The sequence below is a fragment of the Phyllopteryx taeniolatus genome, chromosome 12 (assembly GCF_024500385.1).
Source record: "Phyllopteryx taeniolatus isolate TA_2022b chromosome 12, UOR_Ptae_1.2, whole genome shotgun sequence".
Lineage (NCBI taxonomy): Eukaryota > Metazoa > Chordata > Actinopteri > Syngnathiformes > Syngnathidae > Phyllopteryx > Phyllopteryx taeniolatus.
In genome coordinates, this window is record NC_084513.1 from 9,127,565 (window position 1) to 9,151,995 (window position 24,431).

General features: G+C 40.6%; 1 protein-coding gene across 1 annotated transcript in view; it reads right to left on the bottom strand.

The window, feature by feature from the left end:
* The window catches only part of tmeff2a (transmembrane protein with EGF-like and two follistatin-like domains 2a), a 129,938-nt gene that overhangs the window by 55,596 nt on the left and 49,911 nt on the right, over positions 1-24,431 (bottom strand). The window contains exon 4 of the mRNA XM_061792933.1: positions 10,995-11,021. Within this exon, the coding sequence (XP_061648917.1) occupies positions 10,995-11,021 (27 nt within the window). The remainder of the gene's footprint in view (positions 1-10,994; positions 11,022-24,431) is intronic.

Genomic DNA, 24,431 nt, shown 5'->3' on the forward strand with positions numbered 1-24,431 from the left:
AGAATATCAACTTCCGTGAGGCTCAGGCTTCTAAATGAGGCTGGGAGCCTATCTGCCCTCCGGCTTTCACCTGCCTATTAGGGTGGAACATATTGGCAAGATAGGTTCTGTGCTTGTGTGTGTGTGTGTGTGATTGTGTGTGTGTGCGCGCGTATGAAGGAAGACATGTGGCATTGAATGACCAAATAGGACACACACATAAATACACACAGACATGTGGGTGGGCTGGCAGTGGTGAACCTTATCGCGAGGCCACAAAGTGGGAAGATTAGATTACTCACTTCCATAAACCTCTAACTTGGTTACCATGGCAATAGCAGGGTGACTGGGCCAGCAACTCATCATTGTAGAAGTCAGTGGAGCAGGAATGGTGAAGCCTGGGGTCTGTGTGTGTGGAGGGGTGGTGGGGGATTGCATCATGGGATGAAACAATCATCAGAACTGCAGGTCATCCAGATACTTTTTTCCTAATCCATTCTTGGCCCAATAGTTTCAATGTCAGACAAGATGAATAGCATTACTGTCTAGTCCTGAGCTCTTAAACTCAATCAGTACAGCATCAATAATTGGGAGAGGGGAAATATTTTTTTGTAGCTTGTATACAAATAGTTTGGCCTCTGGAATGCCTGGCCAGTCATCAAGTGAAAAATGTACACAACTGGGTAAATCTTTAGTTATCGGCCCATCTCCGTAAATGCATGTACCATTCTGCATTTGCACCCACTGTAATGCAACAGTGGGGCTAATTCTCCGCCCATGAAATGATCAGCTAGGCTGGGTGAAGATCCAGAGCCACTTTCAAGACTTTCGAGTCTGACATTGTGATGCAGATGCATGCTGCCATCATGTTAAAGGCCAAAGGTAAGCAGAGCTGCATATAGTTTTGTTGGACGCACAGATTAGGGTTCGATTCTGAAGTGACACATACTTGATAGCTTGACTAATCGGTGACGGGGGTATTTGTGTTTGGTGATGTGTTCATGTATGACATACACATAGTGTAGCATATGAACTGCTGCATCTACCAGTGAAAATGCTTTTGGCCTGTTTATGGGTGCTCACTTTTTGTTCCCACAATCTGAGCTCCGCTCCAGTAAGTAAAAGCCACTCCAATTGCCAGATGTATGCTCCACCCCCAGTCGTCATGGTAATGAAAGTCTGACTCGTCATTGGCTGAGTGGTATATATGGCGGGATGTACTGCACAGTCACTTATGTACTTGCATACATCCTAAAGCCCAGAGAGACAATAAATAAAGTGTACCATATAAATCTTAATCCTTGGGATATTTTGACCAACGCACAAACATGTTCTTAAGAAACCTGGGAATTATTTTAAATTGTGAAAATATATAACTTGGCCTCTGTAAATTATATAAAAAATTAGTGTAGGGCCTTTCTTGAGCTACAATAATTGACAAAACTATTAAGTGCGCCAATTTACAGTGGGATAATTTCCCTGTATTGCCGTGCACCCCAACAAAGCTAGATCAATTTCAATTGGATTGACAAGTGCACCACAGTTAATGAATTCAAATACATGAAGTGCTTGCAGATCCAGAGTGTCGGAGTGACTGATCATTAGATTAATGACCCCAATCACGAAAGTGTATTTCAATTAAGTCTACTGTTTATCTTTTTTTCGTCAACCTTTAAAGAAGAGAAAAGGTGAACACAAGAGTCAGTCTGCTGACTTTGCATACTTTACATGGTTTATGTTGTTCACACTATAGACATTACAATAATGTGTGTTGTCTATGTAGAGATTAGTATAGACTGAGAAACAATTAAAAGACACAAAAGACTGACAGGCATTCAGGAGAAGGCCTAATAAATAAAGGTAATTACCCTGCTCTGTGCCAAAGAACAGAATAATATAATCCCCTTTCCCCGCCCTTTCAGACAGAAAATGGCTATGATAAGTTATGGGACACTGTTTCGACCTTGACAAATTGCTTCATTTAGATAAGAGTTAGCCTTAGAAGCTGCAGTGAAATAGGTCACTTTAATGCCAGCAGCCCGACACAGCACGGCAGGATTCAAAGTCAATTTTAACCTGCTGGCACTCATGTTGTTTCTATTGGGGGACTCATTTAAGCCCACTGAAGGATTCTCATGACATCAATATTTAACTGAAAAGCCACAAACAACCAGAATTGGCTTTGAGTGTTAGTTTAACCGACGCAAATAACTTATTAAGGCTGTAGTTCCTTTTTGAAAGATAATTTCTACATTCTGTGATTCTGTTTTTACGCCCCCTGCTCGCATTGATATTGCAAAACCAGAGTCTTGGTTGACCCATTTCCCCCACATTCTACAACAAATCACATAAATCACGCTATTCCTGATAAATATTCATTTATATATATGGATCTTTAGACTCAGGGATATTTCCTCAAACTCCACCAACAGGGATGTGCATGTGTTTTGGTATATGAAGAATTGATTAGCATACGCTCGACACCTCTTCATGTTGGTTCAATTGCTGAACATCTACAACGGATGCATCAAACTCTACAAAATGCATGATTGCGTGAAAGCAAGCACACAGACTGAAACCAAGCGTTACAGAACATTCAGTTGCCCAAGCTACAAGATGAACAAGTAGGTGGAACTTGCCAAGAAGTAGCTGCTATGAATCAGTGGTGGGTGTTGAGAAGGATGGATGGATGGTTTTGTGGGTGGAAAGAACTGTTGGCGCATTGGTGTTGTTTTATTTATGATGACGAATAGAGGCATTATTGGGTGGTTGTGGAAGGGTGAAGGGGTGGTGGATAGGCAGTTGGTGGGTGGCAGGGCTTAAACGAATCAGTTTTAATAGTTGTAGCGGCTAGTCGACGACACGCAATAATTGTTAGTCGCAGCATCTCTAACACCAATGTATCCACAACACCGATTGAGAATTTGACTTCATTTTGTACAGAAAAAAAAGAAAAAGTTAAGTAAGTGTTTGAAGTTTGAAGCCAAATTACTCCACCACTGTCATATCCAAAATTAACACCAGTCATATCCAAAATTAACACCAGGGAGCCTGATCCATTTGAAGTTACATACAGTACATGTCCATGCCGTAACACTTTGAGCTTTCTACTCTCTTCATCATTGTGAAGTTCAGTGAATCGGTTTCCAGAACCGTAGAGGTGTTGTTCTGGGTAATCTAGCTCAAATTTGGCTTTACTCTGCATAGATGTCACCACTTGTTTGAAACCTCTGTAATCACATTCATGAAGGCATCTCTTGATTGTACATGTTGACCTAGGTAAGTCTACTTTCTCAATAATATTTCTGAATTCTCTTGATGAGAAGTTTTATCTTTCATTCCCAAAGTAAGCACTCTGCCATCATCTACTTCTACTTTTTATTATGAATGATTTCAAAAGGAACTCAAGACTGTTGAAATAAATAAAATTTTACATTATTCAATGCCAGCAGCAAGATGAAATAGTGATTAGATGTATGCCTTATAGTCTAGAGGTTCTGGATTAAAAACATGGCTCAGACCTGCTGTGTGGATTTTGTATGTTCTCCTGATGCTTTTGTGGACTTTCTCCCACAGTCCCAAAAACATGCATGTTATCATTAAAGATTCTAAATTGTTTGTCTATATGTGCCCTGCGATTGGCAACCAGTGCTATAGAAAATAAATAGGTTTTTCAATGGTAAAGTCAGTGGTCTGATCAAAACCCAATAGAGCATGCTTTTGACTGAAAGTGGTGACAGTGAAGCCCTGTCTAATAAACCTCAATTTGGTGACGGGTTTGAAGGTCCCAGACTTCAGACAATCATTGATTAAAAGGATTACATATTCAAAATCATGGTTATATTCATGATGCCCAAGGCCCAAATACTTCAAAAATGGATGCAGTCGTTGAGATAGGCTCCTGTGGTATAGGAAATCGACATTTTTCTATGTGCCATGTACTATATATAGATGGATGCTAGTCCACAGCTGTTGGTGGTTTAGTCCTGAGCTCAAGGGCACCTCGACCTCATTCAGGAAACAAACCAACAGAGTCCTCACAGACGAAGCTATTACCAAACCATGCAGGAAAAGTGGCACAACCTTTCAACAACTTCCTTAAAATAGACTCAGTCAAAAGGGCTCTGGTGTTCCTTTGTCCTTTCATGCCCATGTGAGTTCCGTTCTACCGGCCCTCCAAGTGTACAATTTGATTTGGACAAATGTTTGATGCTGACTGTAGGGGCCATGTGACCAGACACATGGCTTAAGGGCAAAAAAAACACAAAAAACAAAGCGGCACACATGCTCGCAAGCATGAATGCACACACGTGTCTGTGTAGCTATAGCGCTTTGAACACACATATGCATAAAGCATACAGCCAATAAAAATGGCAACTACCCAGCTGACCAGAGCTTTATGTGTGCATATTTATCATTGGGCATTAAAATGCATTTGATTTTATCCTTGGATGGCCCTTTCATATTGGTTTCTTCAACGCCAGCCCGACCTGCTTTTTTACAACCACTTTCTTTAACCTTCTACACCTCCTAGACTGACATATAAAACAACAGCAACTCTGATCTCCTTCCACCTTTGCCATCTGCCCCCCTTCACTTTTGTGTCTAATACTCCCTCACATTCTATTTCACTGGCAAACACAATGAACTCTGCTCTTCAGCGTACTTGTCATTAATCTTTTATATGCATTAATATTTTTTGCGCTTGAAAACCTCTCGACCTGATACATGTATATTAAATATGGAGATGAAATAGAAATAAGATACTGTACACTATCCACGCTAAATATGGTATTACCAATAACGATGTTTATTAAAATGATGTGTTATCAAGTAGAAAATAAATTTATTTTCATAATTTTTTTTTGCATGTGAAAAATCTGACTGTTGACATAATACTGCACACAAAATATGGAGAGAAAATGGAAGTGGGATACTGCGTACTCAGTGATTCCCAACCACTGCGCCGCATTAGTGTCATGCCTCGTGAGAGATCATGAGGTGTGCAACAAGAAATTTCATTTAATTTGCCTGAAAAGTATTGTTTATTTCCTACAAATAATGTGTTCTTGTTCTTCTATCCATGCCAGCAATGTATAGCGACAGGCAACACATACATTTTCTACATGGTAGACTTGTGCATTCACCTGTTGCCATTCATACACCATAATTATAGCTTTGTGTTCCAACTAAATAGGCCCAGATTGTACACTGTGTGAGTACATGTTTTAGTAAATTGAGATGAGATCATCCATATTTCACTATACAGTGGGTGCGGAAAGTATTCAGACCCCCTTAAATGTTTCACTCTTTATTATATTGCACCCATTTGCTAAAATCATTTCATTTCCCCCCTCATTAATGTACACTCAGCACACCATATAGACAGAAAAAAGGGAATTGTTGAAATTTTTGCAGATTTATGAAAGAAGAAAAACTGAAATATCACACGGCCATATATATTCAGACCCTTTTCTGTGACACTCATATATTTAACTCGGGTGCTGTTCATTTCTTATGATCATTCTTGAGCAGGTTCCACACCTTAATTGGAGTCCAGCTGTGTTGGAATATACTGATTGGACTTGATTAGGAAAGCCACACAGCTGTCTATATAAGACCTTACCGCTCACAGTGCATGTCAGAGCAAATGAGAATCATGAGGTCAAAGAAGAGCTCTGAAGAGCTCAGAGACAGAATTGTGGAAAGGCACAGATCTGGCCAAGGTTACAAAAAAAAAATATTCTGCTGCAGTTAAGGTTCCTAAGAGCACAGTGGCCTCCATAATCCTTAAATGGAAGACGTTTGGGACGACCAGGAACCCTTCCTAGAGCTGGCCGTCTGGCCAAACTGAGCAATAGGGGGAGAATAGAGGTAAAGAAGAACCCAAAGATCATTGTGGCTGAGCTCCAGAGATGCTATTGGGAGATGGGAGAAAGTTCTAGAAAGTCAACCATCACTGCAGCCCTCCACCAGTCGGGGCTTTATGGGAGAGTGGCCCGACGGAAGCCTCTCCTCAGTGCAACACACATGAAATCCCGCATGGAATTTGCTGAAAAAACCCTGAAGGAAATAAGATTATCTGATCTGATGAGACCAAGATAGAACTTCTTGGCCTTAATTCTAAGGGGTATGTGTGGAGAAAACCAGGCACTGCTCATCACTTGTCTAATACAGGTGGCAGCATCATGCTGTGGGGGTGTTTTTCAGCTGCATGGACAGGACGACTGGTTGCAATCGAAGGTAAGATGAATGCGGCCAAGTACAGGGATATCCTGGACGAAAACCTTCTCCGTAGTGGTCAGGACCCCAGACGGGGCCAAAAGTTCACCTTCCAACAAAACAATGACCCTAAGCACTCAGCTAAAATAACGAAGGAGTGGCTTCAGAACAACTCCATGACCGTTCTTGAATGGCCCAGCCAGAGCCCTGACTTAAACCCAATTGAGCATATCTGGCGAAACCTGAAAATGGTTGTCCACCAATTTTCACCATCCCACCTGACAGAACTGGAGAGGATCTACAAGGAGGAATGGCAGAGGATCCCCAAATCCAGGTGTGAAAAACTGCATCATTCCCCAAAAGACTCGTGGCTGTGTTAGCTCAAAAGGGTGCTTTACTAAATACTGAGCAAAGGGTCTGAATACTTATGGCTCTGTGATATTTCAGTTTTTCTTTTTTAATAAAACTGCAAAAATTGCAACAATTCCGTTTTTTCTGTCAATGTAGGGTGCTGTGTGTACTTTAATGAGGAAAAAAATGAACTTAAATGATCTTAGCAAATGGCTGCAATATAGCAAAGAGTGAAATATTTAAGGGGTTTGAATACTTTCCGTACCCACTGTATATACATATATTTTGTACCAATTTTATTTGGTAGTGTACAGTGAGATTTTTCAACACTAAAATATGTGCCCTGGCTCAGTAAAGCTTGGGAAACACTGTACTACACTAGATAGGCTAAATATGCTAATAATGATGCAAAGTCCCTGTAAAGTGAAAATAAATGTCTTCCAAATTTGACACACCACATAAAAAGAGTGTTAACAACCGTGCCAAATTTGAATGGTAAAAAAAATCACAAACTAAATAAAAGAAATCGTGACGAATGAAGCCATTCTTTCCATCCTTGAACACTGTGGGCATGTCCACTGAGTGCACTGAGTCCACTCATCTGTCAACTGTCAATCAAATACCTAAATTACAACCTGGAAAAATGGATGTTACTTCATCTAGCATCTTATTTATGCCTACACATAACTACATGTTTGAGCTGCGAAAATAAATCCGCTTAAAGCATTCGGTGGCTGGAATACATTGGCTTTTCCACATCGCAACAACAAGGCGCTCTAAATTGGCATTGGCATTTCTCTGCTTGATGCACATGCTGTCATTGCCGACAACGAGGCACTCTCAAGGGGCCGTACCAGCGGACTATCCCGAGGGAAGATGCATTTTAGGGGTGTTGGCATAGCTAGCTACCTAACTGCATGCCTCAATTACCACAGATAACAGTTGATGCGAACAAAGGCGCTTAAGTTCTCATGCTTACATAGTGGGGAAGGGAGGATGCATGCCAGACGCCCCCCCCAAAAAAAATCAGGAAAAGTTTAATGGTGAAACATAGTTCTCATTCTTTGCACGATGACAGCAATTATCTTCAAACATGTATAATGTATTTAGAAACATCTCTGCATTCACCTTACAGGGTCTTTAACATCACAAGAAACATCAATGATCAAAGAGAATTATTTCCATTCACTGCACGAATCTCCGCCGGATGCATCTCGAACATGTACTGTATAGAATAACAAATGTACATATTGTGTTCAGAGGCCACATTGTCTTGTCGTCGGTTATCTCGTGTTGCCTCACTTCAGTTTCTTATCGCAGTCTCACACTTTTCACCCTCATCTCTCTCTGCCTGTTTTCTCAGTTCTGTTATCTATTTTCGCCATATTCCCCAGGCCATTTTCTTTTGTCCACGACACCCCACCCTGTGCTCTTTCTTGTCAACGCTGTCCCTCTCTTTCTCTGGTTGATCAAGCACTAGTTTCATTTCCACTCCTTCATCTGCCATCTTCCTTTTTGGGGGGCGGGGGGGCGATCATAATCTCCTTTCTAATCTTGTCCTCATATGTACTCTACCAGGCGATTCTGGAATTCCTTAATGAAGGAATTGGAAACAAACAGAAGGGGCTGCATGAGATGGACAGCCGCAAATATATGCATATGTGCAAACATATGGGCTTGATTATTGACTGTGCGCAGGGCAACGCCGGCTCCATGAACAGCTTTTGTTTTTTGAGTTGATTAGACAGCAAATTGAGGGCTTAGTTGAATGACACATTAGTAATAAGCAAGGCTTTCAGATGATTAGCTACCCTTCTAAAATGACCAAGACTTAATCAGTCTTAATCGTCAACAAATCGTATGACACCATCGACAAATGCCTTATAATTTTCCCCAAGATATATTTGAGCTACAAATGCAAAACTTTGAACCAAAGCAATATTCTAACCTTTCTACAGTTCAATTTAATAATTAAAAGTTAGTCAACATTTCTATCATCTTTTTTTCAGAGGTAAGACCATGTCATGATCAGTGCCCTGCAGTTCCTCTTTTGGAGCTTGGGTGGCACTTTGTGCCCGACCCTCCCCGCTCTCTCTCTCTCCCCAGCAATTACCACCCCCTCACCTGCGCACCTGGTCCCAATCAGCACTCATCACTGCCTGTATTTAAGCCTGCCTGAGCCAGGGACCCAGTACCAGTGTATTCACACTTTTCCATGGTACACAGGCCGACTCTTGAGACAACCCCTTGTGTTTGTAAATGGATTACCTGGCAATCTGGACTTGTACTTATCCTCTTGTGTTATTCTCCGTTTCCAGTATTCCTTCTGTGTCTCCCGCTGCACTGCCCGCTTCAACCACGTCGTCAAGCCTGCTCACACTTCTGCCTTCTGCCAGTTCCTTGCTCCTTCAGACCACCTTCACGCATTGGAATTACTACCTGGAAGCAACTTCTTAATAAACCATTCTCCCCTACTCCCTCCGCCTCCGTTTGCTTTTGGGTCCAGTCCAATATTATACGATTATATATCGGGACAGACCCCACCCTATCTGCGCTCTCTGCTCACCTTGCATACCACCACCCACACTCTCCATGTCAGCAGTTTTATTAACCTCTTCGTTCCCAAAGTAAGCGCTACTTTTGGCCATTCTTCTTTTAAATTTTCTAAGCCAAATGACCTAAAAACTTGACTCAATTCCAATATGTCTTTTAAGGTTAGCAAGGTACTGCACTGCATGATGGCCACTCCTGTTTTTAGCCTGTTATGAACCGTTTATTTGCCATTGTGTTATGATGTAATGAATTATGCAAATATCTAACTATATCACACTGTATAGTTTGTTGTTTATGTATTTATAGTTGCTTTTATTTGGCTTTGCTTTACTCTGCTGTCTGCTGCCAGGATGGCATTGCAAATGAGTATCTGTTCTCGATTGCGTTACCTGGATAAATAACGGTTAAATAAATAAAAATGGCAACAGTCACATTTTCATCCATCCATTTTCTGAGCCGCTTCTCCTCACTAGGGTCGCGGGCGTGCTGGAGCTTATCCCAGCTATCATCGGGCAGGAGGCGGGGTACACCCTGAACTGGTTGCCAGCCAATCGCAGGGCACATACAAACTAACAACCATTCGCACGCACAGTCACACCTACGGGCAATTTAGAGTCTTCAATTAATGCATGTTTTTGGGATGTGGGAGGAAACCGGAGTGCCCGGAGAAAACCCACGCAGGCACGGGGAGAACATGCAAACTACACACAGGTGGGGCCAGGGATTGAACCCGGGTCCTCAGAACTGTGAGGCTGATGGTCTAACCAGTCGGCCACCGTGCCGCCCAGTCACATTTTGTTTAAGGAAAAAAATTGTAAGCTTTACAAGAACAAATGTGTATTTTTTCAGGATATAAAAATTGTAATCTTACGAGTATAATGTATTTTTCCAAGACAAAGTTGCTTCCATCCATCCATTTTCTACACCATTTATCCTCACTAGGGTCGGGGGTATGCTGGAGCCTATCCCAGCAAACTGCGGCCGAGAGGCGGGGTACCCTGAACTGGTTGCCAGCCAATCGCAGGGCACATATAAACAAACAACCATTCACACTCACATTCACACCTACGGGTAATATAGAGTCTTCAATTAACCTACCGTGCATGTTTTTGGGATGTGGGAGGAAACCGGAGTACCCGGAGAAAACCCACGCAAGCACAGGGAGAACATGCAATCTCCGCACAGGTGAGGCCGGATTTGAACCCAGTTCCTCAGAACTGTGAGGCGGAAGTCGTCCACCATGCCGCCGATAAAGTGGCAATGTTATGATATCAAAGTCAAAGTATAATGATAGTTATATATAATCACATATACAGTAAAAGTGAATTTCAGAAATACAACCTCATACTTGTAATATTACCGGTACAACTTTTAATCTGGAAAAGATAACCTTTATTCTTTAAAAAAAATAGGACAATTTTTGAAAAAATACATCTTTTGTTCCTGTAATAATACACTTTTTGTTCTAAAAAAACAACTTTATTCATGCAGGGATGTCAGATTTCTATGATGATGGCTCACAATTATTTCAGCACTTTTAATTGACCAAAAGCTAAGGTAGGGAGGAGTAATTGGTTTAGCATGTTTGTTTTACTGGCCGCCGGCCCCCATTTTTGCGGAACCCCAAACTATTGTTCCTATAACCCTAGTTTGAGAACCAGGGTTCGTCGAGAGATAGACCTTATTGCCCAGTTATTATAGCTGTAAAGTTGAAAGCTTTACACCTAAAGGTGATGTAAAAAACTTCACTCATTTCAACACTTAAAAAATGCATCTGATTTACAGTTTACAGCAGCGGTTTACATTGCTGGGGGCTGTAAGTGCAACTGCGCTAAAACATTGTGTGTTGGATAAGATCAGTGGAAGAAAGAAAGTATGAGCAATCTTACCATCATCTCCGGATCCCGAACCAGCATCTGTAGGTGAAGACAAAAACAGAGGTTACAAGGTACACGATACAAGGTTATTTTATTGTCAATTCTTCAATATGCGTAACACATTAAGAGGATTGTAAATAGACCCACATTACATTGTAATGTGCCCACATTATTTTCAGGTAAATTAGGTCATTGTGTTTGTAGGAGTTAAATATGAAACAGTATGAACATTTCAGAAAATGGTGACTAAAATCTTTGTTATTATCAGGGTGATCGTGATATTAATGAAAGAAATTTAAGAAAGAAGAAATATCACAAAAAAGAAAATCTAGATACAGATGCCGAAAGCTTTGCGACATCTTTTAGTTCGAAAACAAGAAATGTAAACTCATCAAATCAATGTAATTTTTTATATTTTAAATTGTAAACATCATTACAATTATCTTAAAACAATTTACTTAATATGTCATGATTTGTGTTTTTGTTGACTTTGTTATGATTAGATGTAGTTTTTATTTCGTAATTTTTTTTCGCTGTGTCCCTTGTCAATGTTCATGTCTCGTCTTGCTTGTTAGGTTTTCTTTTCCAACTCTTCTCGTCAGCCCTTGTGTCTACCAATCAGCTCCCTCCAGCCACTCATGTCTTGTCCAGGTGTGCCCCATTGTCTCGTCAGTTTGTTTGTATTTAGTTCCCTGCTTTCTTTCAGTCTGTGTTGGCGCATTGTCATCATATGTCATGTCAGTATTTAGTGGTGGTGTGTTTTGTTTCCCAATGTTTCTTTGTTACTTTGAACCTTTTTTTTTGTTTTACTTTGTTAATTTAGTGTTTGCTTCTACATGCCTTGTTTGCGTTTTTAAAATCCCAAATTTTTTTGAGAACATCCTAAATTGCTGCCTGCTTCTCTGCCCTTGGGTCCGCCTTTTGGCTCAACATTACGAAAGCCTTCATTTGGGACATTGATACAGTGATATTCGATATTGTTGTGAATCATCAAATTCCTCATTAAAACAAACTAAGTAATTAAAGGTTTAGTAATGAATTACTGAAAACAAACAAAATTCAATCAAAAATCAGAATTTTCCATCAGGCTACCACATCATGGCATTATAGGAATATGATCTCAAACTGCATTTTGAGCTGGCGGAATTCACAAGGCTCAAATTCCCAAATTCAAACTGGCTATATTCAAAGTTTTTGAGGGACGTTTTGTCAACTTTTGCATTGTTATTCAGGTGTTAGCTGTTCCTGTTTGAGGCTCCAGATAGGACTTGGTGACGTCCTAAAATTGGTGCAACCTCAGCTCGTAGCTGGTGCAGTGCAAGTGAGCTTAGCACCTAGCGTACCAATCCCCCTATAGTTCCAGAGCAGCAGGGAAAGCAGGCAGGATGGGTGACTGTTGTAAGTAAATGCACAAATGGCTGACAGCTCTCCCAGCTCTGAGGCAGTATTTTATTTGGTCGGTAAAGTCCAAATCTATACTGTAGGAAAAATGTATACCGTCTAATGCATATACCGTGCACACCAAGCTCCAAACTGAGCTGTCTGATACTCGAACGCTGATGTCAGGGATACCTGGATTTGAGTGCTAATTTATAATTTTCCCTCGACTGCAGTAATGAGTGGTTTTCTCGGTGAATCCACCTTTATCGTTTACGTGCAACATGCAAACGCATACAGTAGCTACAAGATTGATTCACTTGCAGTCGGGACGTGGAGGCGGTGAGCATTTATTGCTCTGACTACATCTCGGAGGGAGTTTCAGTCTTCAAACAGCTCCAATAACACCAGGAAATAGTTGCTGGATTTTTTTTGATTGTCCCTTTTTCTTGAAAGAGTTGCTAGAGGGGTCTGTTTAAAAAGTCGCAAGTTTGTCACACACATTACACGAAATACAGTCGTGACGATAAAGTTTGAAACCGTAATACTAACCATTTGTAATGTTATCAGTTAACTGGTGTAAATCACTTCCCACAGTCTTTTAATCATATACATACAATCAAAACAGCAAGATATTGGATTCTTTGATATAATCTATGTTGTGAAGTAGTAACTTTTTTTTACCTTTAACCAGGAGAATGTAAAGAGCAGTGATTATATTTTAACGCTTGGGCAAAGTTGCATCATTGCATTTGATGTGTATCCCACCTCATTGCAATACATACATGCTAAAAAATTCAGGCTGAGTCCAAGGTAAAAAAAAAATAATAATAAAGTCCCCCTTGAATTACAGTCACTGCAGTGATGTTTCAGCTCTAATCATGTTATACCAAACTCAATTTAGTCAATATCTTATTTCTGAAACACACATACCATTTCACAATTTGCTTGCATCAAGACAACAAAAACAACTAAGGAGGTTAAAAAATAAGCATTGTTAAAACCAGGAAGAATGTCTGTGAAACATCTTTGAGGATAAAGTGCATTGTTAGTCTATAATAAGGAAGAGACAAAATTTGCAAAAACACCTGGTGGGAAAGTGTATGACTGGTTAGAGCGTCTGCCTCACAGTTCTGAGGACCGGGGTTCAACCCGACCCCGCCTGTGTGGAGTTTGCATGTTCTCCCTGTGCCTGCGTGGGTTTTCTCTGGGCACTCCGGTTTCCTCCCACATCCCAAAAACATGCATTAATTGGAGACTCTAAATTGCCTGTAGGTGTGCATGTGAGTGCGAATGGTTGTTTGTTTGTATTTGCCCTGTGATTGGCTGGCGACCAGTTCAGGGTGTACCCTGCCTCCTGCCATTTGATAGCTGGGATAGGCTCCAGCACGCCCGCGACCCTAGTGAGGAGAAGCAGCTCAGAAAATGGATGGATGGATGGATGGCAAAAACAACAGTTTAGCCTCAGACAGTGTTTCCCAACCTTTTTTGATACAAGGCACATATTTTATATGACAAAAATGTTGTGCCTCCCCACCAAATGAAAATATCCCAAAAAATATATATACATTATACTCAAATAAAGATGATCTGGTCTCAATTTAACAACACCTGTACTTACTGCAAAATCGGGGCCTGTTTAGCTGATATAACTCACAGGAAGCCATGATTTTTTTTTAATCCTGATGTATGAATGGCAACAAGTGACCATTTAGTGGAAGAACATTTAACTCATTCTCTGGCAGCTGATTTCAAAGCAGAGTTCCCCATATTGGTAGCTGTTTAAGAGCATTTTGACTGATCTTTTAAGACCCACAAAATAGTGGGATTCTTTGACAATCTAAGCACTGAACCTACCAAATGAGTAGACTCCCTTCTTTCACCAGAAAAAGTTTTTTTCTAGCTTTTTTCCATTCTTTAGTAATTAGCAGAAGATCATTTTCTTTGCCAAAAACACCAGTTTCTAATCACAAAGCGGAAAAAAGTAAAAAAGTAAGTAACTTTGTGAAAAGAAATATGTCAAGCCGAACAGTAACTTTGACGCTAGTATTTTGTTTTGCTTTTGCAACACCTCAAACTATAAAACAACAAAACTGACTGAGGGAGGGCTTCTGATGGCAAAATAGTAATTTATTTCCAGATACAGTACAACTAAGAAACACTTGGCTGGAGTTGACCGTCAGTGACTTTTTTACATGGCATTCACTATTCATGAACTATCACACATACTCTGTTAATACCATATATATACTGTACGTAATGTTCGATTGTGAAGTGCCTAGACTTGTCTGACTTCCAACATGTTGGCATTTCTCTCCCCTTAATCGACGTGACAAGCCGTGATGCACCTCCTGATCTTTATCTTCTACTCAAAAGCTGTGTTGATCTCAAATCATGCCATCTACAGAGATCTGTTAGTCATTGAAATGGTTTAGAAACCAGAATTTCACCGACAAGTTGCGAGAGACTATCTTCCACGCCTGCTGTTGAAAAACACTAAACGGTTATACGTATTCAAGTGGACAAATGTATACCTCCAGAACACTGAATTGAGTTAATGGTTCTGCCTGTCACCATATGGTATAGATAGCTGATCCCAGCTGACTCAGGGCAAAGTACAGAATACACCTTGGACTGATCGACAGCCAATCATGGAGCACAAATAGTGACAACTACTCACACGCACCTTCATACTGTAGCTGAGTGGAAACTGAACCCACGCTGCATTGAAGGCAGGCAGGTGTACCACTACACTATCAGTGGATGGATACATTATTTGTAGTTAAATAAATTATTTTCAGATCAATTAATTGCAAAGAGAATTTCCCCCGGCACACCTGATGATCTCATGGCACACTAATTTAGCCAAAAAACAGCAGTTGGGAATCACTGGCTCCCAAAAAAGTCAGTGAGACTAATGGGACAATAGTACTTCATTTTCCTGTGAGCCTAAAGACTAGACTAGGTCATGTGTTCTCATCAGTCCAGATTGACCCTGAAAGTCTATGTCAGGGAAGTAAAAGAGGAGGCGGTTATTTCTGTACAACAGATCCGAGAGGAACAACAGACTCCAAAAGAAACAGCACGAGGATGAGGGCTAAGAGGATAATAGTGAGATGCGGCGAGGTCTGAAGCATCTTCCGTGGTTTACTGTTGATAACACATCCAACTGTGAACCTTTTGTGGCCTCGCCATGGTAAGTCTCGTTGTGTCCGGTCCATGTTTTAGCAAGTCAACTACTCACTCTCCATGGCTTCTTTCCACTAAATCTCACTAAAGCCCCCCCAAAACACTTTGAGCACTGAACTGTACGGCCATATGGCTGTGAAAGGGATACTGATGAGCACTCTGAGGAACAGCCACTGTAATGCGAGCCGCAGCCTAAAGTGCAAGGCCAAAGACCGTGCGCTGAGTCTCAGAGGACAGTTGGAGGATATTGTGTCAGCTTCATGCAACCGGTGCTGGATGGGTTTTAGAACTGCGGGTCATCTCCAGTGTCTTGAAGCTGTGAAGTACAAGGTGTCTGATGTGCTCATGCATGACATGTTCAAGAGCTTGACTGGTGACATGTCGTCACTTTGACAACTGCCACGGAGTCCACAAAATATTTTTCAATAAATATTTATGTCGTATCATTTTAAAAAAGTGCATACCTGCGTTTGCCGGCTTGCGCACCAATAAAACAAGCATACAAATCCAATGACGCAACCTTATCTTAGCTTTCATCCAAAACCTCTGATATGGTTGTTTACGTACAATCACATGAATCACATGACTTTCTTCCTTCATTAAACTTTTACTATACGTAATATCATAATATTTTGACTTTATCTTCAAGATTACAACTTTTTTCCATCCAGACAAAATACATATTTTTTCTTGTAAAGGTTACCACGTTTTTTCCTGAAAGAAATACGACTTTATTCTCATACGAATACAATGTTTTACCCCTCAAAACATATGAATTTGTTATCGTAACGTAACTTTCTTTCTCAAAAATAGCCAACTTAATTCCTATGGCATTTAGGGGCACACAGGGTAGTTAGATTTAATTGGCAGACAAATATTTATTGTAATTGTGACTTTGCTACTATGGTAGCGTAGCAGAGCATTCCGACTTCTGACAAATTCATATTATGTAAACCAGAAATCGCCTATATTCAAACAATTAATACTGCTGAATGTCTTTGCTCACTTTCAGATTTGGGTTTTGCCTGTGAAGATTACATTTATACTAATTAGACCCCTTGCAAATGAGCCAGCTGAGATTTTTTTTCCCCCAACAACCCATGTATAATCCTAAAGGGATAGGAATTAAGAATGTGCCTATTTTCAAGAAAAAAAAGTCAATGTTATGATAAGTTTTTATTTTTCTAAAAAAAAAAACATAATGCTATGACAAAAAAAAATCATATTTAGTTACATAGTTTTAATCTTTGCAAGGACAAAGTATTTTGTCTGTCAGGATGAAAAGTCGTAATCTTACAAGAATAAAGTTAACGAGGGAAGAAATGCATTTTTGATTCATAATCATGTCAAGGAATTGCTGCCCGCACCAAAGTCAGGCGAGTGTACCACCATCAGTGACCGGATATGTGAATGTGCCTAATATATTTATTTTGTTTATGTTTGTCTGTATAGTTGTCTTGGACCAGGACACTCTTGTAAATAAATACAGGGGCATATTTTAGTGACCGGCGTAAATCCTGTGCGACGGGTGCCGCAACTGTGCACCAGGGGTGGATTAGAACAGTGGTGGTAAATTCGTAGACCAGCGCAGCCCGGCGGATCCGATAGTGGGCGGGTTGTGCCACTGTGGGTGTGTTTACAACCACCTTCATTCGCCGCCAATCAAAGCGGCTCCTCTGATTTTCTTTCAATTTAATGCAACTAACAGTCTTGATGGAGAAATCTCTGACAAAAAAGAGGACAATGTGCAATCGCAGCGATCCGTGTGTGACTGCCACATTGTCACTGCTCTAGCCATGGTGTGACAACAGACAATGTAAGTATCTGTATCTTATTAAATAAAGAAGGAGCTGGTGATAACCGCTGGCGACTTAAATATGTCCGCAGAGCTCAGTATCTGTCTGCCTGCACACCGATCAAATTCACCCAAATTGCGTTCGACAAGCGGTCTACCTTGTGCTAAGGGGTGTAGGTTTAGACTAACTTTCTGCCACCAACCCTGCCGGGCGCATCTCCGTGGCACACCCTCGCTGCGCCAGAACGCCCAGCTTGGCGCAGACCTGTCTGCCTATTTGGCAAACACACATAAAGCATACAGCCATGTGCTTTAAAGAAAATCAAAAATCGCCGGCATTTGCGCTCCGCTGCAGATGAGTTTTTTTATGAAAATAGAGCCCACAATATCATGTGATGACCATCAAACAGACTTCAGCTGTAGAATATACGCAAATGTAGTGGAAGTTGACAACTGTACTGTAACCGTAATGATTGCTTAGCGGTAGACTAAGAACATGTTATCGATCTACAAATAGGCATGTGTAGAAAAAAGCAGTTGACAGAGATGACTTTTTGATAAAACTGTAACACAAATGAGAAAGACTGGTACTCATTACACTGCTGTCTGCTTCCATTGTGTACGGCAGCCTCATATATTCATTCTGTTCGACATACAACCTTTGGTTAAGTGGTGGAACATCCATCCATCCATCCATTTTCTTTTACCGCTTATCCTCACTAGGGTCGCAGGCTACTGGAGCCTATCCTAGCTATCTTCGGGCGGGAGGCAGGGTCGCTGAACTTGTCGCCAGCCAATCGCAGGGCACATAGAAACAAACAACCATTCGCACTCACATTCACACCGACGGGCAATTTAGAGTCTTCAATCAACCTACCATGCATGTTTTTGGGATGTGGGAGGAAACCGGAGTGCCCGGAGAAAACATACAAACTCCACACAGGCGAGGCAGGGATTTGAACCCCGGTACTCAGAACTCTGAGGCAGATGTGCTAACCAGTCGCTGTGCCGCCATATGTATACATTTGCATTAAATAGAGACAACGTTGCTTGGAGAATTTGGAATTGTAAATTGTCGTTCACCGTGGCGGCTGGTGGAACATATACAAAAAAATAATAATAATAATCATAAAAATTAAAAAAAAACATTGTTCCTTCATGTTTTCATACACCTGTATGCATTGCAATATGGAACCAGCATCATTTCCATGCATATTTTACCTCCTGCGCGCAGAGTTCATCAGAATGTGCATTGCAAGAAAATTAATTCTAAAATGGACTCCAGAGTGATATTACATGGGCGCCTGAATGCATATTGATGTCTTTGTGTACTATATGAGACAGTGTTGCACAACGTGCGTCATAATGCATAGATGCAGTCATGGCATTCATGATTTACAATGCATTCCGGACACATAGGCTGCCTTTTATTCTCCTTATGGTCTTGAAAGGAACACAAGGGTGCTGCAGCTTGCCTGTAGTGCAGCCTCACATCGCACACAAAATGATCCAGTTTACAATCCTGCACACATTGTTATTTTGAATCTTCCTATTCATTCTCCACCCAATCATTGCCTGTACATGCATAGCGATTTTTAACATCTTAAACAACTTTTAATGTGAGAGAGTGATGAGGAAAAAGAAAAGATGTCTGTTGTAGTACAAAGAAAAAAGTGTCCGTGTCAAGAGTTTTTCTCCTTTTGAAATTAAACATTTTCTTATATTATTATATTCAGAATTCTTCCTGGAATATTGTTGTTATTTTATTTTATTTTTTTCTCATATTGCAACTTAATTCTCATGAATTTACAAATTTATTCTCAAATTACTGAAAGTTTATTCTTTTGTTACATTTACTTGATGGATTGGTTAGAGCACATTTATTAATTTAAACGTGAAGAATATCAAAGTGTATCTTTGTTTTTTTCTGATTGCGGCCCTCGGAGGAAGACATCCGATAAATGGACCTTCGCTGACCTTGGCAGGGGTGGAATTGCTCATATTGGGCTTACTGGTTGTTACTATTTATTATTATTATTAATAGTAGTAGTAGTAGTAGTATTAATTATTGTGTGTACGTTGTTTAACAAATACACAACAGAACCGCCACAATTATATGGTTTTCCAATATAGTGCAATGGGACCAAATTGTGTGCAATTGCACATGATTAGTGTTGCTGAGAATGACACTGAAACTCTGGCTCCTGTTTGCAGTTACAACTACCTATCAGGACAACAGCTAACTAGTGGTTACTGAGGCAACATGAGCATGGACATATGCAAAAAAAACAACCAAACAAACAAACAAAAAACGATGCTGCGACAAGTCAACATCTTCGCTGTATATTTAGGTATCGCTGCAATACATACGGCTGGGGATATGGCTTTCATGATATTTCCCGGTACAGCCTGTAAACAAGTATTGGCACAGTCGAGCTGACATACATCTATTACATTCTCCGCTGCTGCCACTAATGGGATTTTAGATGAAGGCAATGGGAAAGGAGGCCAGGGAGAATTGAGGGAGAAGAAGAAAAAAATAACAGAACAAACACAGAAGGCTTCGTTGCAGTACATGTAGCGAGCAAGGTGTGAGGAAGTGGATAAGACGCACCGTTAGCTGGTCTAATGTGCTGCCGTTGGAGTGAGTTGAACATATTCCGAGTTCAGTTAAGCTGGCCGCACAGACTGAATGGCCGAGTCGTGTGGAGAGGGAAGACTTTCCAAAGTGTGAACTGTCTGCCAGGCTTTTCCACATGAGCGGGCTGTGTTTAACACTTGGTTACATAAGGACCTCGTGTCGGGAATTCCACGCATTTAAGTTTTATAATCGAAATCGAGCAATGTGAAACTTTAAGGTGTCCTTATGGATTTCTTCAAACAATCGCATTTCAAGCATCTTAAGAATCTCTTCAATTGGTAATAATAGTGGGCTATTAATGGATGTGATGAATACTAACAGGAAATTAAGCCTCTGGAGTCAAATTTGTCAGCAGTATTATCTTCTAATGACCCAGACTGATGATTAAGATCTATAGCCGAGGTGTCCTATTTGGACATATTGAAAGCCGCAGAGTAATTGTGATGTTATAAAGCACATTAGGAACAAGTCAAATTATTTTGGGATATATATATATATATATATATATATATATATATATATCCCATTGTTCCCATCTCATTGTTCCCGGGTTGGGACTCATTGTTTCCATGACACAACATGTACTTCCCGGGACTCACATAGTCTCAAGTGTAAAATGATCCATATATATATATACACATCCATCCATCCATTTTCCATACTACTTATCCTCACTAGGGTTGCGGGCGTGCTGGAGCCTATCCCAGCTATCTTCGGGCGATAGGCGGGGTACACCCTGAACTGGTCGCCAGGCAATCGCAGGGCACATATAAACACACAACCATTCGCACTCACATTCACATCTACGGGCAATTTAGAGTCTTCAACCAACCTACCCCGCATGTTTTTGGGATGTGGGAGGAAAGCGGAGTGCCCGGAGAAAACCCACGCAGGCACGAGGAGATCATACAAACTCCACACAGGCGAGGCCGGGATTTGAACCCCGGTACTCAGAACTCGGAGGCAGATGTGCTAACCAGTCGTGCGCTGTGCCGCCATATGTATACATTTGCATTAAATAGAGACAACGTTGCTTGGAGAATTTGGAATTGTAAATACTTGAACCAAGAAAAGTAACCACTTTTTTACACACGTTGTTCTTTTATTACGTTGAACTTCGATGAATATAATCATGCTGTTATACGCATTAGGAAGGAATACATCATGTAATACATTCCTGCTTCACACTTTTATAAACTGGTTTGATTGGCCTTGAAATAAACTTCTATGACCCCATGTCATTCCTCCCCGGTGTCCTTATTTAAATGCCATGTGCATCTAAGTGTAACACGAGACACGAGAGTGCTAATAGAGCGACAGTCAAAGGCTGTTTGTTCCGATGCTGACCCATAAATAACATGATTGTTCAACACTGCATAGGAGCTCGAAGGCAGATTTTCCCTTCCCCTGATCATCATTTTCTCTGGACCTGTTAACCAGCTTTTTGAGTCATCTGTGTCAGCAAATGCACACTTTATGTCGGCAGTACCATGGAAGCTTGGGCAGTGACTCATACGGTATGTGTGCCTCATAAACAGCTACCATCACTTTTCAGCAGACTGACTCATTTACAGTAAAGTGCTGGCATATTCAAGAGGATGCACTGCACACTCATTGAATTCAAAACATGAAACCGTGCCAAAATGATTTGTGCATTGTAAACAACAACGGACATATCAACCGTCTTTATATCCAGCAATGGGAAATGTAGCCTTGTCCCAAAGCCAAAACTACATCCCAATTCCTTAAGTGCCGAAATTGGATAATACGTTATATTTCACTCGACACTCGAACAGTATTTGTATATGCGTGGTCGAAACAGAGTGTGTCGTGGTAGGTAATTAAGTGTGTCGCCATCCTGAAAAAAGATGACGCAGTTCATGGAGTGAATGAAGAATGACATAATAAAAAAGGCACTGACGTTAAGCTCGAGACATGCAGTGAGTCAGTGTCACTCACGGCACGTTTGATTGTTGTACATCAGTAAATCAATTATTATTTTGCCTGCAAAAGCCCTTTGTCTGTCTTATTTTTGTTGTTTTATAGTTTGAGATGTGACAAAGCAAAAAACATTAGTATCAAGTCATGGGTCTGCTTGACATGTTTCCTTTCACAAACAGCTCGCTTTCTCCGCTTTTCTGTCAGAAACAGGTGTTTTTGGTGAAACCAACCCATGTTCTAATGCTGATTAGCAAAGAACGAAAAAAGCTAGACATTTTTTTTTCTAGGTTCAGTGCTTATATTGTTACAGAACACAATATTCTGTGCGTCTTGAAAGATCCATCAAAATGCTGTAAAACGGCTGCCAACATGGGGAAAACTGCTTTGAAAATAGTTTGCAGTGAATGAGTTCATAAGGGCCAGTCTAGGACGATGGTAAGAGTAGACTTCAACCAGACTACCAACACACTAGTACCAGACTGGAACCAGGCAAGGACCTGGCTACCAGAACCAGAATGACACCAAACTAACAACTTATTCCATTAACCTATTATACATGTTTGGGGTGGCTGAAGTGTGTTGCTAACTCTCAGACAATTTAAGCAGCTTTGTTAATCATCAAGCCAGGGACACTATTCACATTTTGGATTTAGGAGTGGAACCAAATTCTTTATTTTTGGTCTTGAGCTGAACCTTTTGGGAAACTCTGATCTAAGTCAATAATGGTGACCTGGTCAAAATGATAAAAGTGATAACATTTTTTAATTATTTTTTTCTAAGGGAGTTGTGAATTACCAAACTGGGTGGTTATTTGTGCAAGCTTTGCAGTACCTGTGCTATTCTCGTCCACTTTCAACAAGGTCTAATGAAACTTTTAGCTCAGCTTCAAGTGTGTTTTAAGTGTGTCAAATTAACTGGAACTGTATACTGCATTCTGTTCCTCAACAAATGAAAAAAAACAACAACAAAACGCTCTACTTGTGACCCAATTAATACATATGTAAATTCTTTTGACACCCAAAAACTGATGAATCAATATTATCACAATTATTGGTATTAAAAAAATGCGCTTAATCATCATCAATCACTATGTACTTTTTGTAAAAAGCAGCCACCAAAATTACCGTAATTAAAAAAAAAATGTTTTTAACTTGGACTTGAACCAATTGACTTTTTTCCTGATTCCTGCTTTTGACACCACATTAAAAACCAACACTTAGTACGTCCTCTATTTACAACTGTATGTGCAACTCACTGTTTTACTGTAGAAATACATGACTATAATGTTAAGGTTTGAATGACTACACATTATGATGATGTGCAGCTAATTCTTATTGTCTTTTGACAGCTCACATCCTGTTGGGCATACTCTGGTAGAGGAATTGAGCAAGAGGTCATTCTTTCACAAACTACCCACAGTGATGGTTACATTATTAAAAAAAAAAAAAAAAAACAGTACAACATAAATCAACAATAAATAATACAGCTAAATAAAGGTATAGATCCCAAGAACCACTGTTAACATACATAGAAACGACAACGACATTTAACGTAATAATAAGGACATTAATTATTGCAAAATATAAATACACATTGCATTGTGGGAATCGGGTGCCTTGACATCATGTATGCTTGTTTACGTGTGCATTTAGCAGCTAGCTGTGAGCGATCATGCAAATATTTTCACGGCGGGCCGGATGTGCGCTGTCTGGTCTTCCTTTATATTACAATCTGGTTTCGTCAGTGTAGTGTTCTCAAGAATCAGTCTTGTACGGCATCTTTTGTTTTTATTCACTTAATTTACCAATCGATCAGCAGCACACAGTGAGCATCTATTCCCACCATGAAATTTTCAGGTCAATAGCATCTTTGGAAGCATATTTAGTGAGAAAAATGGTGACGTGTTAAATATCTATTTCAGCCGCTGTATATATCCATCCATCCATTTTCTTCTCCTCACTAGGGTCGCGGGCGTGCTGGAGCCTATCCCAGCTGTCATCGGGCAGGAGGCGGGGTACAACCTGAACTGGTTGCCAGCCAATCGCAGGGCACATAGAAACAAACAACCATTCGCACTCACAGTCATGCCTACGGGCAATTTAGAGTCTCCAATTAATGCATGTTTTTGGGATGTGGGTGGAAACCGGAGTGCCCGGAGAAAACCCACGCAGGCACGGGGAGAACATGCAAACTCCATACAGCAGGGCTAGGGATTGAACCCAGGTCCTCAGAACTGTGAGGCTGACGCTCTAACCAGTCGCCCACCGTGCCGCCTCGGCCACCGTGCCGCCGCTGTATATATTAAAATATATTTTTATTTTGTTGGTAAAATGACTCAAAAGAACTCGAAACTCAAAGTGTAGGACTTGCGACTTGACTCGGGACTTTAGGGCAAAGACTTTAGACTTACTTGTAAAGCAATGACTTGTTCCCACCTCTGCTCACTAGTGGTGGGACTTTGTAAAAAATGATTCTAAATTAGTAATCTAGAGTCTTTGTAATGAAT